Source organism: Phoenix dactylifera, chromosome 12 (assembly GCF_051530095.1).
Source record: "Phoenix dactylifera cultivar Ajwa chromosome 12, Ajwa_hap1_PhDact_Kaust_v1.1, whole genome shotgun sequence".
NCBI lineage: Eukaryota > Viridiplantae > Streptophyta > Magnoliopsida > Arecales > Arecaceae > Phoenix > Phoenix dactylifera.
The window spans coordinates 20,978,089-21,002,180 of NC_143201.1; the positions used below are offsets into that span (position 1 = coordinate 20,978,089).

A 24,092-nucleotide genomic window follows, 5' to 3' on the forward strand; every position below is an offset into this window, starting at 1 on the left:
TTTTTTTATGTTATTTAATTTAAGTAAGCTTTCGTCGCCTATTTAATTTTCCGGCGGGACGAGCCTTGTTATTTCAAAAAGAAAAAGACTACAGGTGCTTGAAGAGCTTGCTAGAAGGATGATGGTGATAACGTTGTGACAAAAAGCATTTGAAGAAGTAATCGGATGATTAATTTCATATATATGCCATGCTAGAAATACTCAATGCCACATGAATTTTAATTTCCATGCTCTTCGTTTGGCGGAGAGTTCTCTTCTCCCAGTTCCTTTTATACATTATTAAAGTTCTCCATTGTTTTTTTTTAAAAAAACTACTAATTCCCAAAGACTGCAACCTCCATCGAATAATATAAACCACAATCTTTGGAGTTAGCCCTCTTAATCTGATCTCATCCCTCCTAACTCCCATGTATAAATAATTCTCAATTGTGTGTGTGTGTGTGTGTGTGAGAGAGAGAGAGAGAGAGGAGGAGAGAGTTTAGGTGGACAAAAAAATAGGCTGCAAACATGGCAGTGGCTATGGAAGAAGCAGCAGATCTCGAGATCTCCGGCTGCAACTCCAACTCCACCATCGACGACAATGGCTGCGCATGGACTGACTGGTCCCCGGTCATGGACTGGGGCCCCCTCTCCGCCGACGATGACTTCCGAGGCCTCATTGAGTCCATGATGTGCGACGACCCCACCGGCCTCGCTCCCACATCCTTTGATCCATACTGGAATTCGAACCCGAGCAGCACCACCACCAGCGTTGGCACCTCGCCGGTGCAGGAGCCCAGGAACGGCGGCGACGATAACGAGAAGGGGCTTCGGCTTGTGCACCTACTGATGGCGGCGGCGGAGGCCCTCGCGGGATGCCACGAGAGCCGGGAACTGGCTCGGGTGATATTGGTTCGGCTCAAGGAGTTGGTGTCGCCGGCCGGCGCCACCTGTGGCGAAGGAGGGACTACCATGGAGCGGCTCGCCGCGCACTTCACCGACGCCCTTCAGGGCCTGCTCGACGGCTCCTCCGCCGCAGTCGGCGGTCAGCCAGCGTCGCACCGCGACGACCTCCCGTGCGACGTTCTGGCCGCATTCCAGCTGCTCCAGGACATGTCCCCCTACGTGAAATTCGGCCACTTCACCGCCAACCAGGCGATCCTGGAGGCGGTGGCGGTCGACCGGCGGGTCCACATCGTTGACTACGACATCGCCGAGGGCGTCCAGTGGGCGTCGCTGATGCAGGCGCTCGTCTCCCGCAAGGACGGGCCACCGCCGCCGCACATGCGGATCACCGCCGTCACGCGGGGCGGCGGCGGGGCGCGGGCTGTGCAGGAGACGGGGCGGCGGCTGGCGGCATTCGCGGCATCTCTCGGGCTGCCCTTCACATTCGGGCAGTGCCGGCTGGACGCCGACGAGCGGTTCCGGCCGGGAGGGGTGAAGGTGGTGAAGGGCGAAGCCGTTGTCGCGAACTGCGTGCTGCAGCCGCTGAATGCGGCGGGGACACGGCGGGGGCCGGGGTCGGTGGCGTCGTTCCTATCAGGGGCGGCAACGCTGGGGGCGAGGGTGGTGGCGCTGGTGGAGGAGGAGGAGCAGGAGGAGGAGGAGGGGGAGGGCGACTTTGTAGGGAGATTCATGGGGGAGCTGCACCGGTACTCGGCGTTGTGGGACTCGCTGGAAGCCGGGTTCCCGATCCAAGGCCGGGCGAGGGGGCTGGTCGAGAGGGTGATACTGGGGCCGAGGATCGCCGGAGCCGTGGGAAGGGCTTATAGGGGTTGTGGAGAAGGTGGGTGGGGGGAGTGGATGGCAGGGAGGGGATTCGGAAGAGTTGGTATCAGTTGTTTCAACCACTGCCAGGCCAGGCTGCTGCTGGGGCTCTTCAATGACGGGTACCGGGTGGAGGAGGACGGGCCTAACAAGCTGGTGCTGGCTTGGAAGTCTCAGAGGCTCACCTCAGCCTCCATTTGGTCTCCTCCTCCTCCACCTCCTGCTCCTGCTGATCTACTTCCTGTCGGTGCAGTTAGCAACAGCATGGAGGATTCTTATCTCTTGCTGGATTGATTCCTTCTCCACCTTCCTTTCTTTCGATTGGTTTTCTTCTGGTGCAATGGATTGTATCCTCTCTCTTTCCTTTCTGGTCACTGTTTCATTGTAGCAGCGATCGGTATTCTTGTTTATGTTTGATGTCAACAACTTTTGTCAAGTGCCAAGTGATGATGGATAGCTGAAGGGAAGAATAAAGGACGAGGTATGATTCATCATTCAGAAAGCTATCTGACTGGGGAGAATAGAGCGCAGCATACTACTTGAAAAGAATTAGGAAGGGAAAGGATTCAATTATAGTGCTCTTTTGCTTCAGCAATTTACTCTTTCAGATGCCGAAATCTAGTTGAAAGGATTCAATTATATCAATCCAAATAGTTGATGTCTATATTGTTCATATGTGTTTATGCGCTGTATATGCACCTAACTTTACTGCGAAGTTCTAGAGTCTCTCCTATTTGGGGGACCACGAAGAGTGGCGCGTCATTCCATGGCGAAGCTATAGAATTACGAAAGGCACGCCAACAACTTGTTCGTTGTCTCTTCCTGGGTATCGTCCATGAGAACTTTTCTTTGTGTGTATTTTAATCTGGATCCACGAGGACGCCATTAGCGGATGCTTTTCATGGCAAAAACTTTGTGCTCGCAGATGTTCGGTAGCTAAAAAAACTGTTATGATGATTTAAGAACCCTTTTGTTGAGAATATTTAGAGAATATTGCGGTATCTTCTCCTTTCATGATCTTAATCTGATGAGTATATAACATGGAGTGGCATAAGATATTTTGGTGTCAGCAGCGGCTATGAAAAGGAAAGAATACAATTTTTATTTCTTTCCTCCCTATTCTTTCGTTCTTACCTTTAAATATATGGCATAGAGTCATTTGCACTCAATGGCAATTAAATATATATGTCTATGAGCTGTTTGATTTGCATACTTATATAATATATATCCGATCCATAAGTATGAGCTAAATATTGTATGTATCTATGCGCAATAGTTCACAACAGCAAATGCAAACGCTTTTTTTTAAATATTTTATAATTTAAAAAAATATAGGACTTGCCGCATTGACTTTTCGAGTATCATTGTTTTATCATCTCTTCTTTTCACCATTCATCAAGGTGAGGTGATGAAAAGGGACTCCTTTCCCCACCCTTGGTTTTTGGAAGGCTTTATGTTAGTTACATTTTCACAGTAATTCTAAGTTGATAAGTTGTTATGGCTTAAGAATAGACAAGCAAATGATTAGGTGCTTTCTAGACGGCAAAAATCTCTCGGTAATATTTCAAGAAATATGCTTATGTTTTTCCCTTCTAATTCTGTAACCATATCGTATTTTTGTAAATTTTTGGAGCCGTAAATGATATATTTTTTCTTTGTAAAGAATGACATTTTTTTATTAGGAGAAAAGTAACATTTCTTTGACAATTTTTCATGGTTTTAAACTACTTCTATCACATTTGTTTTCAGGTTCCTCTATTGCATCTAATATATATAGTGGCTAAATAGCATACATGGCCATTAAATATATACTATGATTATTATTATGAATTAATAATAATATATAGTGATCATGAAAGTTGTTATTTAATAATAATAATATTTTATTAGCTTTCATAATTACGTATACAATTCTAATGTGAAAGATAGTATAATTTGTGGTGAGTTTTCAAACAACACTATTATTATTATTATCTGCCATGACACAATAATGAAAAAATATCAAAAATAGTTTTTGGAATTTCTAACCAGGTAACGATTCATGATAATCATATAATTGATAACAACTCGGGCTCAAGCTTTAATATATATTTTATGTTATCAAAACCATGCAATTTTTCTCTCAATAAACTCGCAGTTATAAACTCTGTTCGTTCACTAGGAATGGGTTTTCCGTGCATGGCATGCACCAATTCATGCCTCATTTCCAGGCATAGAGATATTCAAGGTTGGCTGCTAAAGGCCAGAATGTGGCTTTGGGGATGCAAATGGGCAGGGCCTGGTGAGATTAGGATATCAAAAGCTTTGTTAGAAAAGTTATCTGGGTCATGGTCCAGTCCATTTGCATTCCTTCATGGCTTAATATTTGCAAGGAAGTGTAGAAATTCTGGCTCCATTTTTCTCATCAAAGACAGAAGGAGAACTGCTACAAAACTTTATGGGGATCACAAAAAGAATAATAAAAATGACAATCTTATGTTTGCACGAGAAAAAAAAAAGAAATATGTGTCAGTTTTTCCTGATTTTTGGGTGGCTTATCAGCTAGTTATATTCACATTTTTTTTGGCTTATCCAAATTTTGGTTTCCATGCATGGCTATGAGCTATACACAAATTGGAAAGCAAAAGTTTTTTCCATAACGGTATGTTACTTCTTGTATGTCGGCTTGCTTCTCGGTCGAATATTACATGCAAATCTCATCTGAGTTCAGGTAATCAAACCAATTAAAATTCTTTCTCGATTGTTTTACAAATGTGAGAAGCAAAGGGTTTATAGCAGACTTTCTTGGACTTTGTGTGCATTTCTTTCATCCAAAGGTTTCAATGTTTAAAAGATAACTTTTTACATAAATTATTCATCGGATAAGGATAAAGCCTTTTAATTTGCTTCCAATGTACATGCTTCAAGTCTTATAAAAAAGACTTAGGATTGAATTTATTTATTTCCTTGCAGCCTTAGCGAGTTACAACCAATTTGATCTAGTATTTACTTTTATCTTCCAATTAGCTCATGTCTTCCCAGCATTACGTTTAAAGATCACACTCATTTTTTGTGATCAATATCGTATGTATTTAGGTCTTTTCTACAATACTTATTGAAATGGTGTTGGCTTGTTGATTTCTTATGCATTTACCGCTTAATTTTGAGGAAGAGGATAACCATGAATGTAATTCTTCATATACAATCATATTGCATGCAAATCTAAAATAAAATCAAATCAGATATTTGATTATCAATGGGAGATCGATTTATGCAAAAGATCAATTCACCAATGCATAAAATTAATCCATAAATCTAGATAAAATAATAATTATTTATGAAGGATTCTAATCCTAGCATGGAGGCTCTGATACTAATTGTGACAACATAAATAATAACATGCTAAGATTTAGAATCACAACAATAGTGTATTCAAGTTTGAGAGATATACCTGCAGAAGACCTATTGAATACGATTTTTCAATCATCTGGAATAATAGCGGCTGGATCTTTCCTTCATTGTTCCTCACAAAAAATAGCCGTCAATGGGGCAAGCTATCAACCATATGGAGAGGAGAGGGAGACTTAGCCTTTATATAGGAAATATAAGGGAGTCTTCCCATTAAATTAAAGGCTCCAAAATCCTAATTGGGTTTTCTGGCCTACATACCAAAATTACTACAATAAATAGGACTCAATCTTATACATTCAAGGTGCACCAAAATTCATAAAACAAAATGATCGCACATTATATTGGGCTTAACCATAGTACCATTCTAACCCATACGTCTAACCCGTCTTATAAAACAAAAATACACAATCAGTGTAAGCCCATATTTTGAAATTATTCTAACAATTGAAATAATGCTAAGGCGACTTAAAAAAATCACTGGCCTGGTTTGTTGTATTGTCATTGCTCCCCTTGAATTGCCATTGTGAAGTATAATGAAGCAAAGTGAATGATGCAAGATACATGAGTGATTTTTCTGAGTTATCATAGCATTGCTCTATAGAAATAATGAATGACTGAACAATGGGCATTATTTGTTTTCGAAGAAAACCTATTATTGAATTGCTTGTGGAGATATTATTTTCATCACCACCTTATGCCGCGGCGTGCAGAGATGAATGCAAGACCTATACAACAGATTTAACAATAGCCATGTTGGCTTCTATGAACCTCGAAAGTTTCAATCTTGATCCAACCTATGTTATTTGAAAGTAGGTGCGTATAGAGGACAGTGTGGCCATAGCTCACCACAGCAGCTGCTGATCTGTTGGTTTGAAGTGGCAGGAGATCAAGAGATCAAATTGTGGACAATGACTCTTCAGATCATTTGTATATTTTATCTTGTAATTTTTATTCATTCAACAATGAAAGAAATATTCTACTCCTTACTCCATGTAGATTGAAAATATAATGAATGTAATATTTGATGCTTCTGCTTGATTAAAACCATGTTTTGTACTCTCGATTATGATGCCATTTCCAGGAACATAGTGGCCAATATACAGAGATTCGCATGGTAAAGAAGGTCGATACAGACCCATAAGAAAAACAGAGCCTCTCAATTCTCAAAGGTTAATTCCACTCCACCAGAACCAAAAGCTGGGAGCAAACCATCATTTGGTACAGACCAAGAAGTAGGCTTGTTGATGTGGTAGGTGGTGATGTTTTCATGGTGGATGTCTCTTTCTGGCTTCCATATATTGAGCCTGGTGCAGTATCAGAGGGAACTTTGGTTTCTCTGGAGACCACTTCTCAAAGTAATTGTCCAGAGAAAGTCCTTTCATCACGTACGCCAAGGGAAAAAAAACAAAAGAATGAAAGGAGGAAGAAGAAGAAGAAGAAGAAAGAACTTTTTCTTTTTCTAAAGTTACATGTTCCAATTATCTAATTCGCTCTTACATCACCTGCCTGATATCAAGTCAAATTCCTCTCCTTTGAAACAGCTGAAAGCTGCCGAAACACATGAAAATAGCCTCCTCCGACAACGAGATACACTTGCTTCACATGAGTCACGAACCGATGCCTTCAAGTATATAGTCTGAAACAAAGGAAAGAAAGGAGAAAAAAAAAATCCTCTGTAAAGGTTTCTACTAAAAAAAAATCAAATATGATGGCTAAACACATTTCAAAAGAAACCCAAGCAGCAGAGAAGACATCGTAAGGAGTTTATGGATCACCAAACTGCTCATTTGGTTCATTTTTCTTTCAACAATCTGATGAGAACAATATTCTTAGAGGGTAGGTGATGGTGGATCTCCATCAAAAGAAGCACAAGAAGAACAGCTTATCATCTTGGTCGCATATATGATGATGATTTCGAGACACATGCCACTGCTGAAGGCCACTTGCCGCTGAATGTAACAGGGCGAAGAAAGCTTTTCTTGTGAAGGGTGTGGGATGGACATGATGAGAAAAGAAAAGCACAAGGCATCCTTCTGAGATGTAGGTCCTTCTCAACATCACCAAACCTGACAACAGCTTAGCGACAAGTCCTAATCACCTTTGAGATCTCCATATCAAAATAATTTTAGGCATCTCTTTGGAGGTCAAAAAGGTTGCGCGCCGTCTTATGGAATCACGTCACCACCCATTTACTATTGTAACACTCGTGGAAAGTTGCAGCTGGGAGTGGTTGGATCTGATTTGAACTGATACAAAGAAATGTAGGAGTGGTGTATGTTATTTAAGGTGGAAAACCTTCAAAGAGGACTTTGAATTACCAAGTGGTTGGTAGTGTAATAATTTGAAGAGGTTCGGTTACTTGGAATATGGATTTGAAGCTTATATTCCCATTCGTGCTAAGGGTTTTATATTTATGCCGGCATTTTAAAATAATCCCCTGCATTTGAAAACAGCTCAATGGTCATATTAAGTTTTACCTCCCATCAAATGAATTGTGACTTTGTCCTAATTATCACACGCCTCTGCTCAGCATTCAAAGATTCCAAGTTCGACTAAGTCTATAAGTTTTCTTATTGTAGCCGTGCTTCTTTTTTTCCCTGAGCCCTACTTTGAACATATTATTGACATTTTAAGTATCTCCATCTCAAGGTGAACTTCGATGGTAGTGTGTCAGCAGGTATAGACAAAGGAGGAATGGATTTTGTAATCTGAGAGCACAACTCCAGATTGATTAATGCAGTAAGGCGGTGCACTTGTGACATGACAGTTATAGGAGCGAAGCTTAGGGTAGCATAGAAAAGTATCACCTATGCGTGAAGTATTCTAGAAGCTGATAGCATCTTCCTAGAAGGTGATTCTGCTATAGTGATCGATTGGATTCGAGATGTAGAGCGATAGAGCCATTGTCACTCACTGTTTAGGGATATTCAAAGGTTGGTGAGAGACCGTAACTCGTTTCAAGCTGCTTATATGAATCGAGAGACGAACAGGGCAGCAGAATAGGTCGCTTCCTTCGCTGCTTATCATTCTGGAAAGGTTCTTTGGACATGGTCTGATACCACCCTCCATCTTTATGTCGTTTCATTTTTTTTGACTCTACTGGTTATACTCATGCTAGACTGATGTGAACAATCGTTGTACCAAAAAAAAAGTATATGTTTCAGATACTAGTTATTAGCTAACCGTAAAATTTAATATTTATTGAAGTACATGGCATCCTAATTTCGATAATACCTAGACACAAAATGCAACCATGGTATGATATCCATGGTTTGATCATAGATTGAAATTAAAACCAGCTCGATCATATACGACGGTAAAACAAAGGTTTTAAATACTATTATCTACAATGTGATTTTTCCATTTCACAAGTCTCGGTAGTAATTTGAATCCTGATTTGTTTATCTTAGTGAATAAATTGGTTACTTAGAAGAGAATACCAAAGGAACCTGGTACCTTGGATTCTAATAAACTTCATTGAGCATGGAACAGAAGCGTGTGGCTAAGCACTTTTTGGACGCAGTGCTGCGCAAGTGGGACTTTATAAATAAACTCGCATAATTTATCCAACTTGCAGCACTCTTTCTTCACCCAATCTATCTCACTCTTTTCCATCATGGAGACACCCAAAATGTTGCATATGTTAAGTAAATATTTGTCCAAAATCTTTCCATACCACCTCCCCATAAGTGTTGAAATCACCACTTATCCTAAAAGCTTAAGCTTATAGGAGAGGTAGATTTATTTATATATTTTATATTTTCTTACACTCCTCCTCACATGTGGGCCGAACTTTCCTTTAATAGGTGAGCCCAACAAGTGAAATTTTTAATAATGGGGTTAAAGAATGCGGAGCAATAATTTGAACTCAGGACCTTTGCTCTAATACCATGTTGAAATTACCACTTATCCTAAAAGCTTAAGCTTATAGAATGAGGTAGATTTATTTATATATTTTATATATTCTTACAATAAGTATATTGCAGTTATTAAAATCTATGTATCAATAAATAATACAAATACTCGCTTTGCTACAACGAAATCCAGTGATAATTATCTCCTTATAGGTTTTATCTTGATCTCGTGATCCAAATAATGGAATAAGAAAGCCGCCATTGACTATCTAACAATCATAATCTAAGGAGACGTTATGAGCTGGTACAAGTTACAACTGGTTATTAATTGGTTTACAAATAAAAAAAACAAATCTTATCTATTGGCATTAAGATATTGTTTGATCTTAACAAATATTAGGAGCTGCATGAGGGCTTGTCTTGGTAAAATAATAGCATTATGGGCAACTAATAATGGAACTATATTATTTTGTTTCCAACTAATAGTACTCCACAGTTCACTGCAGCAAAATGGCCATTGCAACACCATAAATCTGTACCAAAAAGCATCTCTCCCCCTTGCCTCTGTGATGGCCACTTTTCAACTTAGACAGGCATCTCTCCTGAAAGTATCATCAAATGCTTTTGGCACCCCCCTTCTTCTTTCTTTTTTTTTTTTGTTTATCATGCGGAAAGCTTTTTTCTTTTGCTTCATAAGTCGTAGAAAGACTATCTGAGCAAGACAAATCTCCCTGAGAAGATTGTTTACCTTGAAACTCTGTATGCAAGCCGCATTTAGTATGTCAGCAAACAGTTTCCAAGACAAAATCCTGGTATTTAAATCTAATGAAAGGTCTTGAAGAGTAGTTTAATTGTGAGGTCCCACCTGTCGACAAACTATGCCACCCATGAGCGGATGCCAAGGGTGGACCTCTGCCCGGAAACAAAGGTAGCCTACTCTCTGAAGGCTTCTTTTCCAAGCAAACTTGAAGTGCTAAGAACATTCAAACATAATTAATTAGCAGAGCATCCATCCCATGGACCACCTCACTGATCAAATTTTTATCTTTCTGCCGAACAACCTGCCCCTAATGATAAGGCCAGTCCTGCAGACCAGAATGGCCTCTGAGACCCAGAATAGTTGGTGTCTCTCGATGGACCTACTCCAAACAAAGGCCTCAGAGACTTTAATCAGATGGCAAATTTGGATAGACGCAGTCTACTGGAATCATGAACAAAATTTTTGGGCAGGAACATTGAATCTAATGCTGCAGATATTTGATGAAAACACCATGCATGGAAACAAAGACTTTAAATAAGGGGTGTGGGAAGGACATGTGATGAGATAAGATAAACAGAGAACAACAACCAAATGAGTACTCTTCAGACATGTAGTTCTTTCCTAGATCGGCGAAACCCGACAACATGTTTGCGACAAGGCTGAGTCACAATGAATAATCAGCAGGTCAATCATACATGCACCAGAATTTTCAAATCTGGATGCTTCTAAACACACCTAAAATCCAAGGCAACCCCCACTAGGGGTCAAAAATATCACAAAACATATTTAGGAGAACGAATCACTATTCGATCGTTCTCCTATAACATATTTAGGAGATTGAAGGAGATTGAGGGAGTGGTTGGAGCTGATTGGAACTGATACAAGGAGATGCAACAGGAGCATAAAGATATTCTATTCCCTTTCAGATCCAAGTTTTGAGATGGTTTGGATTTCATACAAAGATTGGAAAAAGAATATGGCTCAGAAAAGGCTAAAGGTATAGGTGAAGCAATATAAAAGTTCCTAAAACAAGTGAGAATCCACTTGGTGCTCCAAAAAGCTTACTGTTTCCCATGTGCAGAACCAAAGGTAATCACTATCAAGGATCACAGCACATGAGCTCCCCACCATCACTACTCTAATTTGATTTTGACTGCAACAGCACAAGTTGTTGAAAACAAGAGAGCGTGAACAAACAAAGCAGCTCTGAGAGACTCATATTCAAATCATATGTACATTTTACAGTCATGGGAGGGATGTGGGTCTGTAAGACCAGACCCCAAGCATCTGCTGTCAGTTTCTTCTCTCTCAATCTTCCTTCTTTCACTCAGATCAGGCAGGTATTTGCCTGCCCGATCGGTAACTCTCCGACAACCTTATAAACTAGTAAATAAAACATACAAATTAAAAAAGGCGCCTGACCTTACACATCTGGGTCACAAAATTTTCCATCCATATGGTTCTGGACAGCTTTGATTGCAGCAACCCTAGCAGCAGTGGCTGCTCTATTTGCAGCAGCGACTGCCTTATTTACTTGGTCGTCTACCCGGGGAAGGAGATTAGCATTCTCTGCAGCCTTTCTTGCAGCCTAGTGGAAAGTAAATTTTTTAAGAGTTAGAATGCCGACTGAAGGTAGAGTCGAATGGATGCAGTCATGTAAATAAGAATACCTGAATAGCTCGTTGCACTGAAAGATCTGATGGGAGGAGTGGGGTCTTTAAAACACCACAGTCCCACTCCCCTGATCTCATCTCACCATTTCGGAATGTGTATGTTCCAAAACCTTGTCTCCGGCCTTCATGCCATGAACCTTCATAGCAGTGGCCATTAGCAAAGCGATAGACTCCAAAACCATGAATTTTGTCTCCGAAGTACTCACCGCTGTATCTATCACCATTCCTACATCAAACCAAGTTTGATCATTTTCCATCCCCACTAACACGGGATATACCTTTAAAGTTGAAAATCGAGATTAGCATCGAAAGTACAATAAGCGAGCACTAGAACTTTCTGCCAAACTCGGTATGAGAAAGTAAAAGATAGCTTTAAAAATCTCAGATGTAAAGCAGAGCAAGAAAAGGGATGTCATTAAGAAAGTATTAACTAATCTGTACACTTCAATAATTGGTGTTCAGTTCACACATATCATAAGTGAAACAAAAAAGGAACCAAAATTGTGGGAAAGCATAAGAAGCGATTTAAAATTCACAATTTCATTTAAAGAAAACAGTGAATATTGTGCACAAACTAAAGCAAGATGAAAAATGGAGTAAGAAAATCTTGTTGGAAACTCACAGGGTCATCAATGAAGGCCAAGTCTATGAGTTTTTCTTCTTCCCCCTTTTTTTTTCTGAGAAGATATAAGAATTAGCATCTCATCCCAACACAAAAAAAAATTTCGAACCATCTGATGATTCCATTAAACCTCCCAATCCATTCTAGCTTGCAAATGGTTCAAATAAAAAATCTCAAGCTCCATCAAGAAAATTTAAGATCCAAATCAGAATCAGAGAAGGGACTATTCCAACAGAACTAAGTCTCCAATAAGAAAATATAGCAATACCATACTAAACTCCCTCCGAAAAGCCACAAACCGAGAACAATTAGACCAAACAATGATTGACCCCATGAACAAAAGATGCGGGCATCCTCTCCAAAAAGAAAAGGAGAAAATCAAAGCAGAACCCAGATCCCATCTGATCAGTGTTTCGATCCCAAACAAGCCAATCACTAATCATTAATCCAGCACAAAATTCTATTGTTCCATCCATGTGAATCAACACCTAGCGGGATCAGCAAAACCAGAACTCGATCATTCCAAGCACTAACATGTACACAACTAATCCATGAAACAAGGTGCAAGTTTTACGATCTCATAAAGTGATCCAATACATCAAAACCCACGAGAAAAGTTAAAAGACGCATCAAAATCTATAAATCAGTGTGCAATTGTTACCTGAAACTGTAGCAGCCAAGCCCATGCTTAACTCCACACTTGAATTGTCCCGCATAGCAGCTACCATCAGAGCAAGTCTGAACTCCACTCCCATGGCTCTGCCCACCGAGCCACTCCCCGGCATAGCCATCGCCATTATAGAACCGATACGTCCCGAAACCATGCCGCAGTCCCTGACGGTACTGTCCCCTGTATCGACTCCCCCTCGCCCAGCTCTCGACCCCATACCCGTCATACTTCCCATCAACCCAATCCCCCTCATACCCCCCCTTCCCGAAAAACCTATACACCCCGCTCCCATTACACTTCCCCTGGTGGAACTCCCCCTCAAACACATCCCCATTGCCGTAAAACTCCACTCGTTCCCTCACTATCCTCCCAATCCTCCCCCTCCCCTTCCTCAAAATCCTATCTTCATCGCCGATAAACCACTGGACCGAGCCACTCCGCCTAGCGGCGCGGCCAAAGCTGAAAACTTTCCACAAGAGGGCGATCACGGATGCGACGGCGACAGCGGCCGAGGCGAGGAAGAGGTTCTCGGAGGGAAAAAAATCTTTAATTAAGAAGATGAGGAGGAGAAGGAGAAGCAACGGGAGAGAGAGGAGGAAGGGGGTGAAGGAAGGGGAGGAGCGGGCGGCGTGGCGCGGTCGGGTGGGCTTCTCGTCGTCCGGGGCCTCTTCCGCCAAGGTTGAGAGGCTGTGGGGATAGGAGCGGAGGGTGGGGGAGCGGAGGAGAGAGGCAGTCCGAGCTAGCTTGGACCTCGGGCTCTTTTGGCCTTCCATGGCTTCTCCTCTCTTCTCTCCCACCACCCTTAGCTTCTCCTCTCTCTAAGAGGAGGAGTCATGAGATAAAGGAGAAGAGAAGTAGAGAAGGTAAAGTGGGGCGAAAGAGAGAGAAGGGAGGACAAATTACTTGGGGAAGGGGAGGGGAAGAGAATTTTATAACGGAGATCACACGGTAGAGGGAGCGTCCCTCAACGGGCGGATTTTCTTTGGACCAGGCTTGGAAGCTTTGAGCTCGAGAAAGGGACTGTCGACTTCGAATCAGACGGTCGGCAGGCGGTCGTTGGTCGGTTTTTTTTTTTTTCTGTGGGTAGTGGGAGCGGTGTTTTGGTTTGCATTGGAGTCATCGTCCTCGCGTTTGGGAATTTTGGATGGATGGATGGATGGATGATGGGAGGATTTTCTGGCCGTTGGATCGGGTAGGAATTTAGATGCAGTTTCATCGGATCTGAAACGGGGGCCATCACGTGCAAGATGCGTGGCTTTTCTGAATGTGCGCATAGAGAAACTATGCGATCTCAGATCTGCTATCATGTTTGGAATTGACTGAGAATGCTGGGTCTTGCCCCAATCTTCACTCATGTTGTAACCAAATCGAGCTCAGGCTAACCCATTTCATCTTAAATAAAGTTGATCCGCTTGCAAATATCTAGATTAAGAGGTCCGGTAAAAACCCGAAACTCCTTAAGTATTTCAACTAATTCCTACCAGTAAATCGTAATATTGTAGGTTAACATATTCTTTTATATGCATCGGTAATTAAAAACTGAATATGTATGTGATACTAATTCTTGATAGTTTTTTCTTATGGAATGTTTATAGGCATTGGAAGGAGTGGAATTCAAGAACATTTACATTTGAAGTTAGGGTGGAACTCATATAATTAGAGGAAAATTAATTTTCTTCCCCCTTCCAAGCTAGTGAAGTTAGGTGATCTCTAAAAAAAAAAATTCTAATTTTTTTTCTCTTTCACTTTTACTGCGTTTCGTGTGTCTATTATTGATTTAATGAAATCACGGGGGATACCTTTCTCATCTATTTCTCGAAAAATATAATATGAAAGATAAATTCTCATCTACTAAGAACAAGTAAAATATCATGTAGTATAATAAATAGTTATTTATTTTTATTTTGAGCCACCGAAGCGATGAAAACAAAAGCCGTTTATCCCGTATAGAAAACTTTATGCGGTCGCTCGGAAAAGAGAAATGTCCGGATATCGGCGGGGTTAGGCGATCCTGGCCGTACGGACGGGCGGTACGATGCGGAAAACGTTGGGGGAGATGGGGTAATGATGGCCGTTGGATTGGGTGGCTGGCCCAAGGTTGGACGAGGGGATGGGACGTGGGTTCCGAAGCTCACGTGGCAGAGACTGGGGGTTGGAGGCACGTGGGAGAGAGGACGGTCGATTTTAAGTGGAGCCAAACCCAAGATGTGGATTTGGTCTAAACACTGGTATTGAATCCACAAAAAGCGGCATTCAAAAGAGAGCAGTTGGTTGGTACCAGCACGAGGGATGTGGAAAAGCTCGCTTGGTGTTTGGAAGCAATAAAGTTTTATAGTGCATGTGGAGGAGGGTCATTAACACAGCCACCGAGCCTCCTTCACAACCAGTATCCTCTGCGGTGCACCGCACAATGCTGTGCAACCCTCCATGATCTCCATAAAAAATGAGCACCCTAGTGCATGCTCGTAAATCGTAAACTATCTTATTAAATGGCTATCCATCTTCTGATGGCAGCCGTCAAGAGTTGCACAATATTTTATGCTGCAGTGCAGTGCGGCAGCTATCCAGCCTGCACACCGCAAAGCATCCCTTAGGCTTCTGTTTGCTTAACGAATCTATGATAATTTGGCTCTAATTTTTATCTCCAACAAGTTTTAATGCCTCATAGATCATCCAACTCCGAACCCAGAGTATAATAGGTGCCGCATCCTACATGATGGACTATATAAGCATATAAGACTACAAATCATATTGAAATCTCAAAGCAATAATAATTTTTTGATTCTTGAAAATTTATTTAATCATGACCTGAAACAAAATTTTCTCATAATCAATTACTCCAAAGAGACATAAGTCAAAATATTTAATTCAAATAAGATGTTTTAATTATACAAGTCTAAATAGTCTAAACTAGAACTCTAATGATTGTGAACATCTTCAGAAAATTTAGCGCACTCTCTTAAGTTCCGAACAATCATGATTTAGGATATGAAAAAGAGAGAAACAAAAAATAATGAGCTACACTAGCCCAGTAAGTAAAATAACACCATAAAGTGAGGTTTAAGCATGCTAAATAAATAGTAAAAGAGCTGACCGAAAATAAATCAATTTTTGAATAATGTATATATTTCTTTTGAATTTACTATTATTTTTATAAACAAATACTAGAAATTCGACGTCAGGCTATGGCCACGTAACCTAGTGGCATTAGTCAGATATAAAATACACAAAGTGCCAAATACCACTCTAATCACTGATGGTTTGGTGTCGAAATCAGTTTCCCAGATTACAAATTGATAGAGCGTATGAATAATCTCCATTAGCGGGGCTAGATCATAGCCATGTTAAAAATACATATATATAAAACAAATTTCATAATTTACCCAGTCATATTTTTAAATTTTATAACATAATACATAACATGCCCAACCTATTTGACCAAGTATAAAACAGATATCATATTTAATAAACTAATTATTATTTTACAAAATTTAAAAAATATACTTTGAAGTATTAGATTACTTACCTCTTCTTTTTTCAAAATTTTACTTGAGTTAGGTAGGTTAGATTCACCTATTTTAATATCATTAAAATACTATTAATTTTATCATTATCTTAGTAGTCGAACAAAGTTATAAATTAAAATATTATTGGGGAATATGATCTTATGCCCAAATTAGGGTGAAAGAAAGGCAAGGTCAAACAGGGGTGATACATGAGCTATGATTTAAGTAGCTTAATAAAAGTCAAGGATAACTAAATTTTTGGGGGTACCTAACAAGGTTGAGGTATAGAGTCGGTAGATCACCAGGTACCGAGGCGGTTCAAGGCTTCCACCTTAGGGTCAACTTGGATTTGAGCAAAGGGAGTTAGAACTTTGAACTAAGATCCCTGGATTTGGCTTAAAGAGAGAAAAAAGAAGAGGAGAGAGAGTCTCAGTCTGGGTTCAATCAAGGGTCTCAGTTTGGTTATCGGTCCAGGTTGACCTGGATCAATCAATATGTTGACCCATGAGTCAAGAGAGAAAAAAGAGGATTTGAGATATTAATCCATGAATAAATAAATAAAATGGAAAGAAAAAAAGAATTAGAGGAGAAGAGCAGGAAGAAAAGGAAGAGAGGAGAGAAGACCGAGGAAGGGTGGGTGCCGATGATCTGGCGGCTAAGCATGGTGGAGCTGATGATGGCATTAGTGGCCTCAGTGACGACCAAGGACCATAGCTGGAGATAGTGGTGACGGCTGGTGGGAATGGTTATGCTTGGCCAAAATAGAAAAAGAGGAGGGGCAAGGTCCCTAGCTACCTCGACGGTAGCTTCTCGGCCATTGCGGTGGTGCATTTCGGCATATTGCGATGATATAGGTCTCGAAATAAAGAAAAAGGGCAACAGAAAAAAATAGAGGAGGAGATTTCGAACGGTGATGCTTGGTCGAGGTGGCACGCCGACCACTGGAGAAGAATGAGGAAGGAGAGAGCTTCATGATAGATCGAGTGGAGGAGAATTGAGGTTTTTATAAAGAATTTTAGGGGAAGAAGATAAGCTTGGGTTATCGGCGAATCCGGCCGGCTATTCGTTGGTTGCAGTGGCCTCCAACAACTACCAGTCGTTCGTATCGGCTCGACGAATCTCCACCGGCCATAGATGGGGGTGGCCTTATCCCAACAACCCGGGGATCAGGCAGAAGAGGAAGACATCCTCTTCTGTTTCGATCCCAAAAATTTATTAATTTCTAATTGAAGTTGGTGGGCATTGCTGACTTCAATCTGGGATAGGCCTAATTGGTTCGATTCCCACAATTAGTTTTAATGAAAAGAAGACTTGGGGTTTTGCCCTCCTCAAAATAATAGGACCAGCAATTGTTCGCCCTCCTCAAAGTAATCATGGCCCATGGCCCATTCTCTCCTTTCGAAACTGCATGGTGAGATGGACGTCTTTTAGATCTGCATACTGTTATGTTGATTTATTTTTCTGACAATCATCGGTGGCAATTATTATGATGCTAAAATAAAATAATATATAAATAGGTTTTTATTTGAAAATTATTTTTTTACTGTGTTATAACAGCTGATAGCAGTTTCAACTTATAGCAGCTTCGTTCATATAACATTTTTTTCTTTATTCCTTTACATTTTCTATTTTTTGGTAGCTGGTAACCAACTGTGCAAATGAATCAAACTGTTTATGAGCAGGTAGGGCTCGGACTTATCAAAAGGTTCACTTGAGCTCAACTCAGTTAGGAAACGAGCCAAGCTCAAACATGTTTCAGAGCTCAGCTCATAAACGAACCAAGCCGAAATATCTATTATTGGGATATAGTGAAATAGTTCGGCCCGGCTCAACTAAAGCTCAGCTCTAGGACATGGTCAAGTCGAGCTTGAACAAATTATGTTGATCTTGGCTCGAGCCAGGTTGGAACAGCTCCTTTATTTTTCAAGTTGAGCTTGAGCAGAGTAACTATAGGCAACACTTATGCCTTTCTTTAAAAATCACAAGGTTGAGTTGGCATGGAAGAGATCCCATATCATGTTGCTGTTTGTTGAAGTTTTGATGAAACACAACAGGAGAGGGCCAAGGTCAATAGCACTCGACATGCACTCCGTCCGAAAAACATGAAAATGGCCAAGTCCGGTCACGAGTGAAGCTTGCTTTTTCTCTTCTTCTACTTCTTTTCTTCTTTTTTGAAACGGGCATTTCATACATCACATATACGAATACACTCAATAGAATCAGAAAATAAAATGTCCCAAAGTGCTCCAGGCATATTTCACTCCCCAGTCCATATTCCATAGGGTGCCTCCGGAGTGGCTCGCGACATATGTTGGGTTGGAAAAATTTAAATACGCACGCAGCCCGAGAATTCGGCCGCGTGCGAGTTTGAATTTCGTGAAACGCTCGTTAGGGCGTTCGTGAAATCACGGCGGGCGGATGCGTCCCAAAAAGACCGAAATATCCTTGCTCAAATATCCCTATAAATACCCCCTATTTCATTCTATTCTAAACACGAAGAATTAGAAAAAAATACCCGAAAAATTCTGGAGAAAAGTTCTTCCTCATAGCCACTTCTAATTTTCATTTTTGCAATTCTATTCGGTTTATTTTATTCTTTTTGTTTCGTTCTTCACTGGATCTGTAAGTCCGATCGAGTTTGATTTGGCTTATTCCGAGACATACCGAAGAAGAGGTTTAGGGTCTTCATATTTCTGAGGAGGATTGTCGGGAGATCCGTACATGGGGGCAAACACTTCTTTGATACGCGCTTCGACCTGCCTTCAATCAGGTAATTTCCTCTTACTTTTGTTTTAAATTTAATATTAGTAGATCTATAGGATTTGTATTTTATGATTTGAATTTATTAAATTAATAGATTTATTTTGTGCTAGGATAGATTTCTTTTGTGATAAAATAGATTTATTTTGATACCGAATAATATATATATATATATATATTATTTCTTTTAAGAATTTCTATTAATTATAATTATTGGATTTATTTGCTTAGTTAGGTGATATATTGCTAACAAGCCGCCACCTAGTGTGCCGCCCTATTAGCCTCATGATATAGAAATATAGTATGAAATGTAACTCCCTCTCTCACCAGCATCCAAATGTCACAAAGCAGGGAATGAACTTCTCCGTCACTGCTCGAGTTCCTATGGACCCAGCCAATCACCGTGGCCGAATCATCCTTCAGTAGAACTAAACTCGCCCGAAGAAACCGCCATGCATAATGCACGTCCATCCAAACCGCCCGCAACTCTGTCTCAAAAATCAAAATATCGAAAATCTGATAATCCTCTACTGCCACCATCCTAGAGATCAGACTTTCGGCCCCTGCTCTTTTGCCTCCATTCAAAGATCAGGCCATCAAAATTGCCTCACACCCGATTCAATACAAATGACAGGTAACTAAAAGTAACGTTGGGGTGGACGCGGTCAAGAAGAAGAGACAAACATGTCCCTTCTTCTTTTATTATATAGAAAAGAAACGGGCCGCAAATTGCCACGGCTTGGAACACGGACGCGTTTACACCACCTCGGCCTTGTCGGACGACCGATAAAGGGATGCGCTCGGCCCTGGACACGGCCAAGAGATGGACAACCAAGCCGAGAACGGACGAAGAAAAACGAAAGCTTTGTCTCGGCTCAGAACCTCTACCCACCGGCCTGAGCGGTTGGCCGTAAGGCCGGAAAAATGAAAGAAAACGAGCCAAATAAAAGAGTGGGTCCTAGGCCATTTCTCTGGGCTTTTCACCCTCAAGATGCATGACGCATCTCATTATTGCAATCAAATTGAGAGAAAGTTGCAATCAGGTGAAGCGACAAGACATTAGCAGGAACACCACGCATTGAATTGATACAAACAATGAAATGCGCCTGAAAATGCATCTGGTTGCTAAAGATTTTGGGTAAAGGACAAGCTAAGTAAATTTTAGATATTAAAATTCTAAAATCAATTATCTACATAGGAAGAATGTCTATAATTGCAGGTGAGGTGTGGCCGATAGTTTTTAGGATTGGCAACCAAGCCTAGATTAGGCAGAGTCTGCCCGGGTCAAGAGAGAGCACCTTTTAATGGGTAAATTTACTTTGGAGTGCCGAGGGAATTGGAAAGCTGGGGAGAAAGCCCACTTTTTCTTTGATGGTATTAGAATTTCTTTGCAAACCAAGGTTGGAGAGCCATTTTCTTATTGTAAATTTTAATCAATCAGAGAGATAAGGAATCCTGACATGCTTTGCTCAATTTTATTTTAATTTTTTGAAAAAAAAGAGAAAATAGGGTCCATATCTCTTTTTTATATTAACAAATAATAAAACTAAACTTACTTATCTTTGCTTATATTAATGAGGTCTTCGCTTGCATAATTGAGATTGAATTCCTCTTCTAGATACTAAAGTTTTCTGCAATAAAGATGAAAAGTAAAAATAATCATAAAAAGACTAAGATTCTAAGAAAGATAGATCTCCACTGTTACATCAACTTTCTCTTCAGCTATATAGCCTAAATGATAGAATTTGAACTTCATTGCTCAGCCCATCTTCTATCTTAGGCTATCTCTAAACTATTAGGTGCCCACTTAGGTTTGACCAAACATAATCCTAGACATGTAATGAATATATGCTGCTTTTTTTTTCTCTCTCTCTATGGAATTCGGGTCAGCCCATTCCAAAGCTACTATCGAGTATTTTTTGAATCCCAATTGCCCAAATAGGCTCAAAAGCTTGTACTTGACCCACATTCCTAGATAACTGGCCCAAGCTTGGATTGTAATCAACCCGTATGTATGGTCAAGTCTAGACCAATAAATTGCAAGTAAGTCAGGTTGGCCCTCTTTGTGCTAGAAAGTTTTCTTCCCCCCGCTAATAGATCAAAGACATGTTGCAAATTTTTTCTTCAATATATTTTGTCATATACTTAAAATATAATAACAAAATAATGCTAAGAAAAGAAGATCTGGGATTACAAATTAAGAGATATAAAAAGAAATAGAAATGAAAAAGAAAATGCGGTAATCTTGAACACCATATCTAGGCCACTTTTATTTTCAGCATTTTTACTTCGTTCTAATTAGACAGCCTTGTATCCCATCAAAAAAAGGGACAATGTTCCCAGTCGCCTAAAGTCAAGCTTTAAGGAGCCCATCATACCACCATGGTAACTATCTTACAGTCCTAAGGTAGGTTTGAATGGTTCCCTGATCCCATGGTGACCATTGGTTTGGAGGTAGAATCGAAATCCAATGGACTCAAGTAACCAAGTACCCATGCGATTAGAAAAAATCATCACCACCTATATGTATGTATGTATGTATGTATATAAAGTTTGGGCAAGTTGTAATTCTGGTCAGTATTTACCCACCCTATTAGAGAAAAGGTGAAAAATTTTGTTCAATATATTGAAATCATATAGGCCAATATCTCAAGAATATCCCTCTATTTTGGCTGGGATAATAAGCTTAGATTTTAAAAATATCGATCGACAAGAGCCCAATATTGATATAAGTCAGTATCTTGGCTAATAGTAACAGGGACCAACCCTTGCTTCTATGCATTTTGTTAGAAGCCAACACTCCAAATTTAGATTTCCAATACAACCATGCTAGCATGGCAAAATAAGAAGTCAGGAGGGATGTTTTGAAGACATTTTCAAGTGATATATTTGAAGTGCAATATGTAGGATGTAATTTATAAGCGGAGAAAACCAGCTTAATTGGTTATATCTTGAAAACAAAATTGCCATTCCATAAAATCATACATGTTAGTATATAGCATACAAACACCTGTATGCTTATATTATATGAATGTATGTGCATATGTATGCATGTACATATACGAGTAAGCAGGTGTGTAATGATCTCGAACAAAAGAGAAAAATGGAGTTCTAAAAAATAAAAATAAAAAAGAGAAAAAAATGATCTCAGAAGGCAGAAATGAAACAATAGAAAGTTTAAAAGTGATCAAGTACTTGAACCGTGGGAATATGTTCCAAAGGATACAGAAGTAAAGAAACCGTACCACCCAAAGAAAATCTCAGCTAGCATTACTCATTGAAGGGGGTACAGTAGTGATCCCCTTTCCCATCCCATCAGAGAGCCATCCACTCCATCCATTATGTCGATCCAACGGCCATTGCCACCTCCTCATGAAAAAAAAAACGAGAAATCTGGATTTATTCCCTCCAAAGTTTTCTAATTAGGAAAAGGAATCCCTGATCACTTGCACACTTCCCAAGTTATGATTGGAATCCATACATCCATGAAAAAGAGAACTCCATGCGACGACGAAACAATCCGATAGCTCTTGTCGTTCGCCACCTCTTGAGCCAAAGCAAATAAATATTGAAAACCTGTGTTTGTGTGCAATTATAGGAACTCCAAGGAAGAACCTAAAACCATGTAGCTCCATGGGATCTTTACCTATCGGACACCTACTGTCAGTATCACCTCCTCTAGATCTCATCTAAATCTAGAGAGGGGAAATATATAATATTTCTCTAGCAGAAGCTCCATAGTTTGAAGTCTCCCTCCTCATCCGACTCCTCCCAAGGAGAGATCGACGGGTTGATAATTTGATCCACAAATATCGGTGACTGGAATGCTCCGAAGTCGACCCACCATTCCTTTTCCATGGTGCTCGCTACGCAGCTGCTCGAGCTGGTCGTCGTCGTCGTTGTGGATGGAGAGTATTGGGTGGTGTCGGATGGCGAAGATGGAGATGAAGGGGAGGGAGGAGACGGCGATGGGGTGATCGCAGGGCTGAGCGTGGAGGTGGTGGGGGTGGCGGCGTTCGCAGCGGCAGCAGCGACTCTCTGGATGGACTTTGGGGAGGTGACAGTATTGGGAGGGTGGTAGGGGAGGGAGGTGGGGAAGTTGAGGGCGGCCGACGAGCCCCTGAGGCAGAGGAGGGCGGCGTCGTAGGCCCTCGCAGCGGCTTCAGGGGTGGAGTAGGAACCCAGCCAGATCCTGGTCTTCTGGTGGGGTGCCCTGATCTCTGAGACCCAGGAACCCCAGCTCCTCATCCTCACTCCCTTGTATGGCCTCTTCCTAATACTTTCCACCCTTGGTTGGAGGTTGGTCATGGTGGTGGTGGTCATGGTGGTGCTGAGAAGCGGGATGGAAGACTTGGGAGTATGAAGGACTCTGCTGCTGCCGCTGCTCTTCACCATGGATGGATGATGATGATAACGCACTGCTGGATTCTCCTGTTTGTCTACTTTTGCTCCCTTGCTCTTTCTATGATCTTAGTGGGAGAAGTGAATGAGATGGGTGGCCTATTTATAGGGGGGAGAATGGTAGTGTTGATTGCATAAATCTCCAGAAAGTTCTCCAAAATTAGACAGCCAATTACTCGAAAATCACCCAAGCATATTTAAGGAATTGCGAAGTATATTTTTAGAATCTATTATCGTAAATTTTCTTTTAAAGAATTAACAAAGTATATTCTTGGAATATTTATACAATCTATTAAATCTCATTGCAGGACAGGCAAGAAATTCTTTACAACTTCAGTTTCTTTTCTTTATGGTATTAAAGCCTATTATTCCTTCTTGCCTACTGAAGTTCCTGCAGACTCGTATGGTTCGCAGAAAAAAAAAATCACTGAAATATTTTTTTCTGAGAAGATAATTCCTGCGAATAGGATGCCTAAAAAAAAATAATTGTGGCGGATCATAAAAAAGTGGTACATCTTAGAGTGGCTTATATTTAGTTGAGCATCTATTTTCCTAAAAAAGTTGTACGATATACCTATTATACCCTTAATAAAAGAAAAAACCTAACCCATGGATTTTGATGGCTTAAGAAACTTGCTAATGCTACAGCTGAACTTATTTGGATTCAGTCTTTACTCCAAAAATTGGGTATTGATGCATATTCTTGAAAT

At 40.7% G+C, this 24,092-nt stretch overlaps 3 protein-coding genes across 3 annotated transcripts; 1 reads left to right on the forward strand and 2 right to left on the reverse strand.

Moving 5' to 3' along the window:
• The first annotated feature begins 432 nt into the window (after positions 1-432).
• LOC103701821 (protein NODULATION SIGNALING PATHWAY 2-like) lies at positions 433-2,891 on the forward strand. Its single transcript, XM_008784011.5, has one exon. The coding sequence runs from the start codon at positions 508-510 to the stop codon at positions 2,038-2,040; it is 1,533 nt and encodes a 510-aa protein (XP_008782233.1). The 5' UTR covers positions 433-507; the 3' UTR covers positions 2,041-2,891.
• Positions 2,892-10,938: 8,047 nt separating this feature from the next.
• Positions 10,939-13,683, reverse strand: LOC103701822 (uncharacterized). The gene is made up of 3 exons (XM_008784012.5): positions 12,707-13,683; positions 11,421-11,649; positions 10,939-11,338 (listed from the first exon to the last, which is right to left on the reverse strand). Exons 1-3 carry the CDS (start codon positions 13,486-13,488, stop codon positions 11,174-11,176), a joined length of 1,176 nt encoding a protein of 391 aa, XP_008782234.2. The 5' UTR covers positions 13,489-13,683; the 3' UTR covers positions 10,939-11,173.
• Positions 13,684-22,123: 8,440 nt separating this feature from the next.
• LOC103701823 (ethylene-responsive transcription factor ERF014-like) lies at positions 22,124-23,587 on the reverse strand. Its single transcript, XM_008784013.6, has one exon. It carries the CDS (start codon positions 23,374-23,376, stop codon positions 22,705-22,707), a length of 672 nt encoding a protein of 223 aa, XP_008782235.1. The 5' UTR covers positions 23,377-23,587; the 3' UTR covers positions 22,124-22,704.
• Between the last annotated feature and the right edge of the window lie 505 nt (positions 23,588-24,092).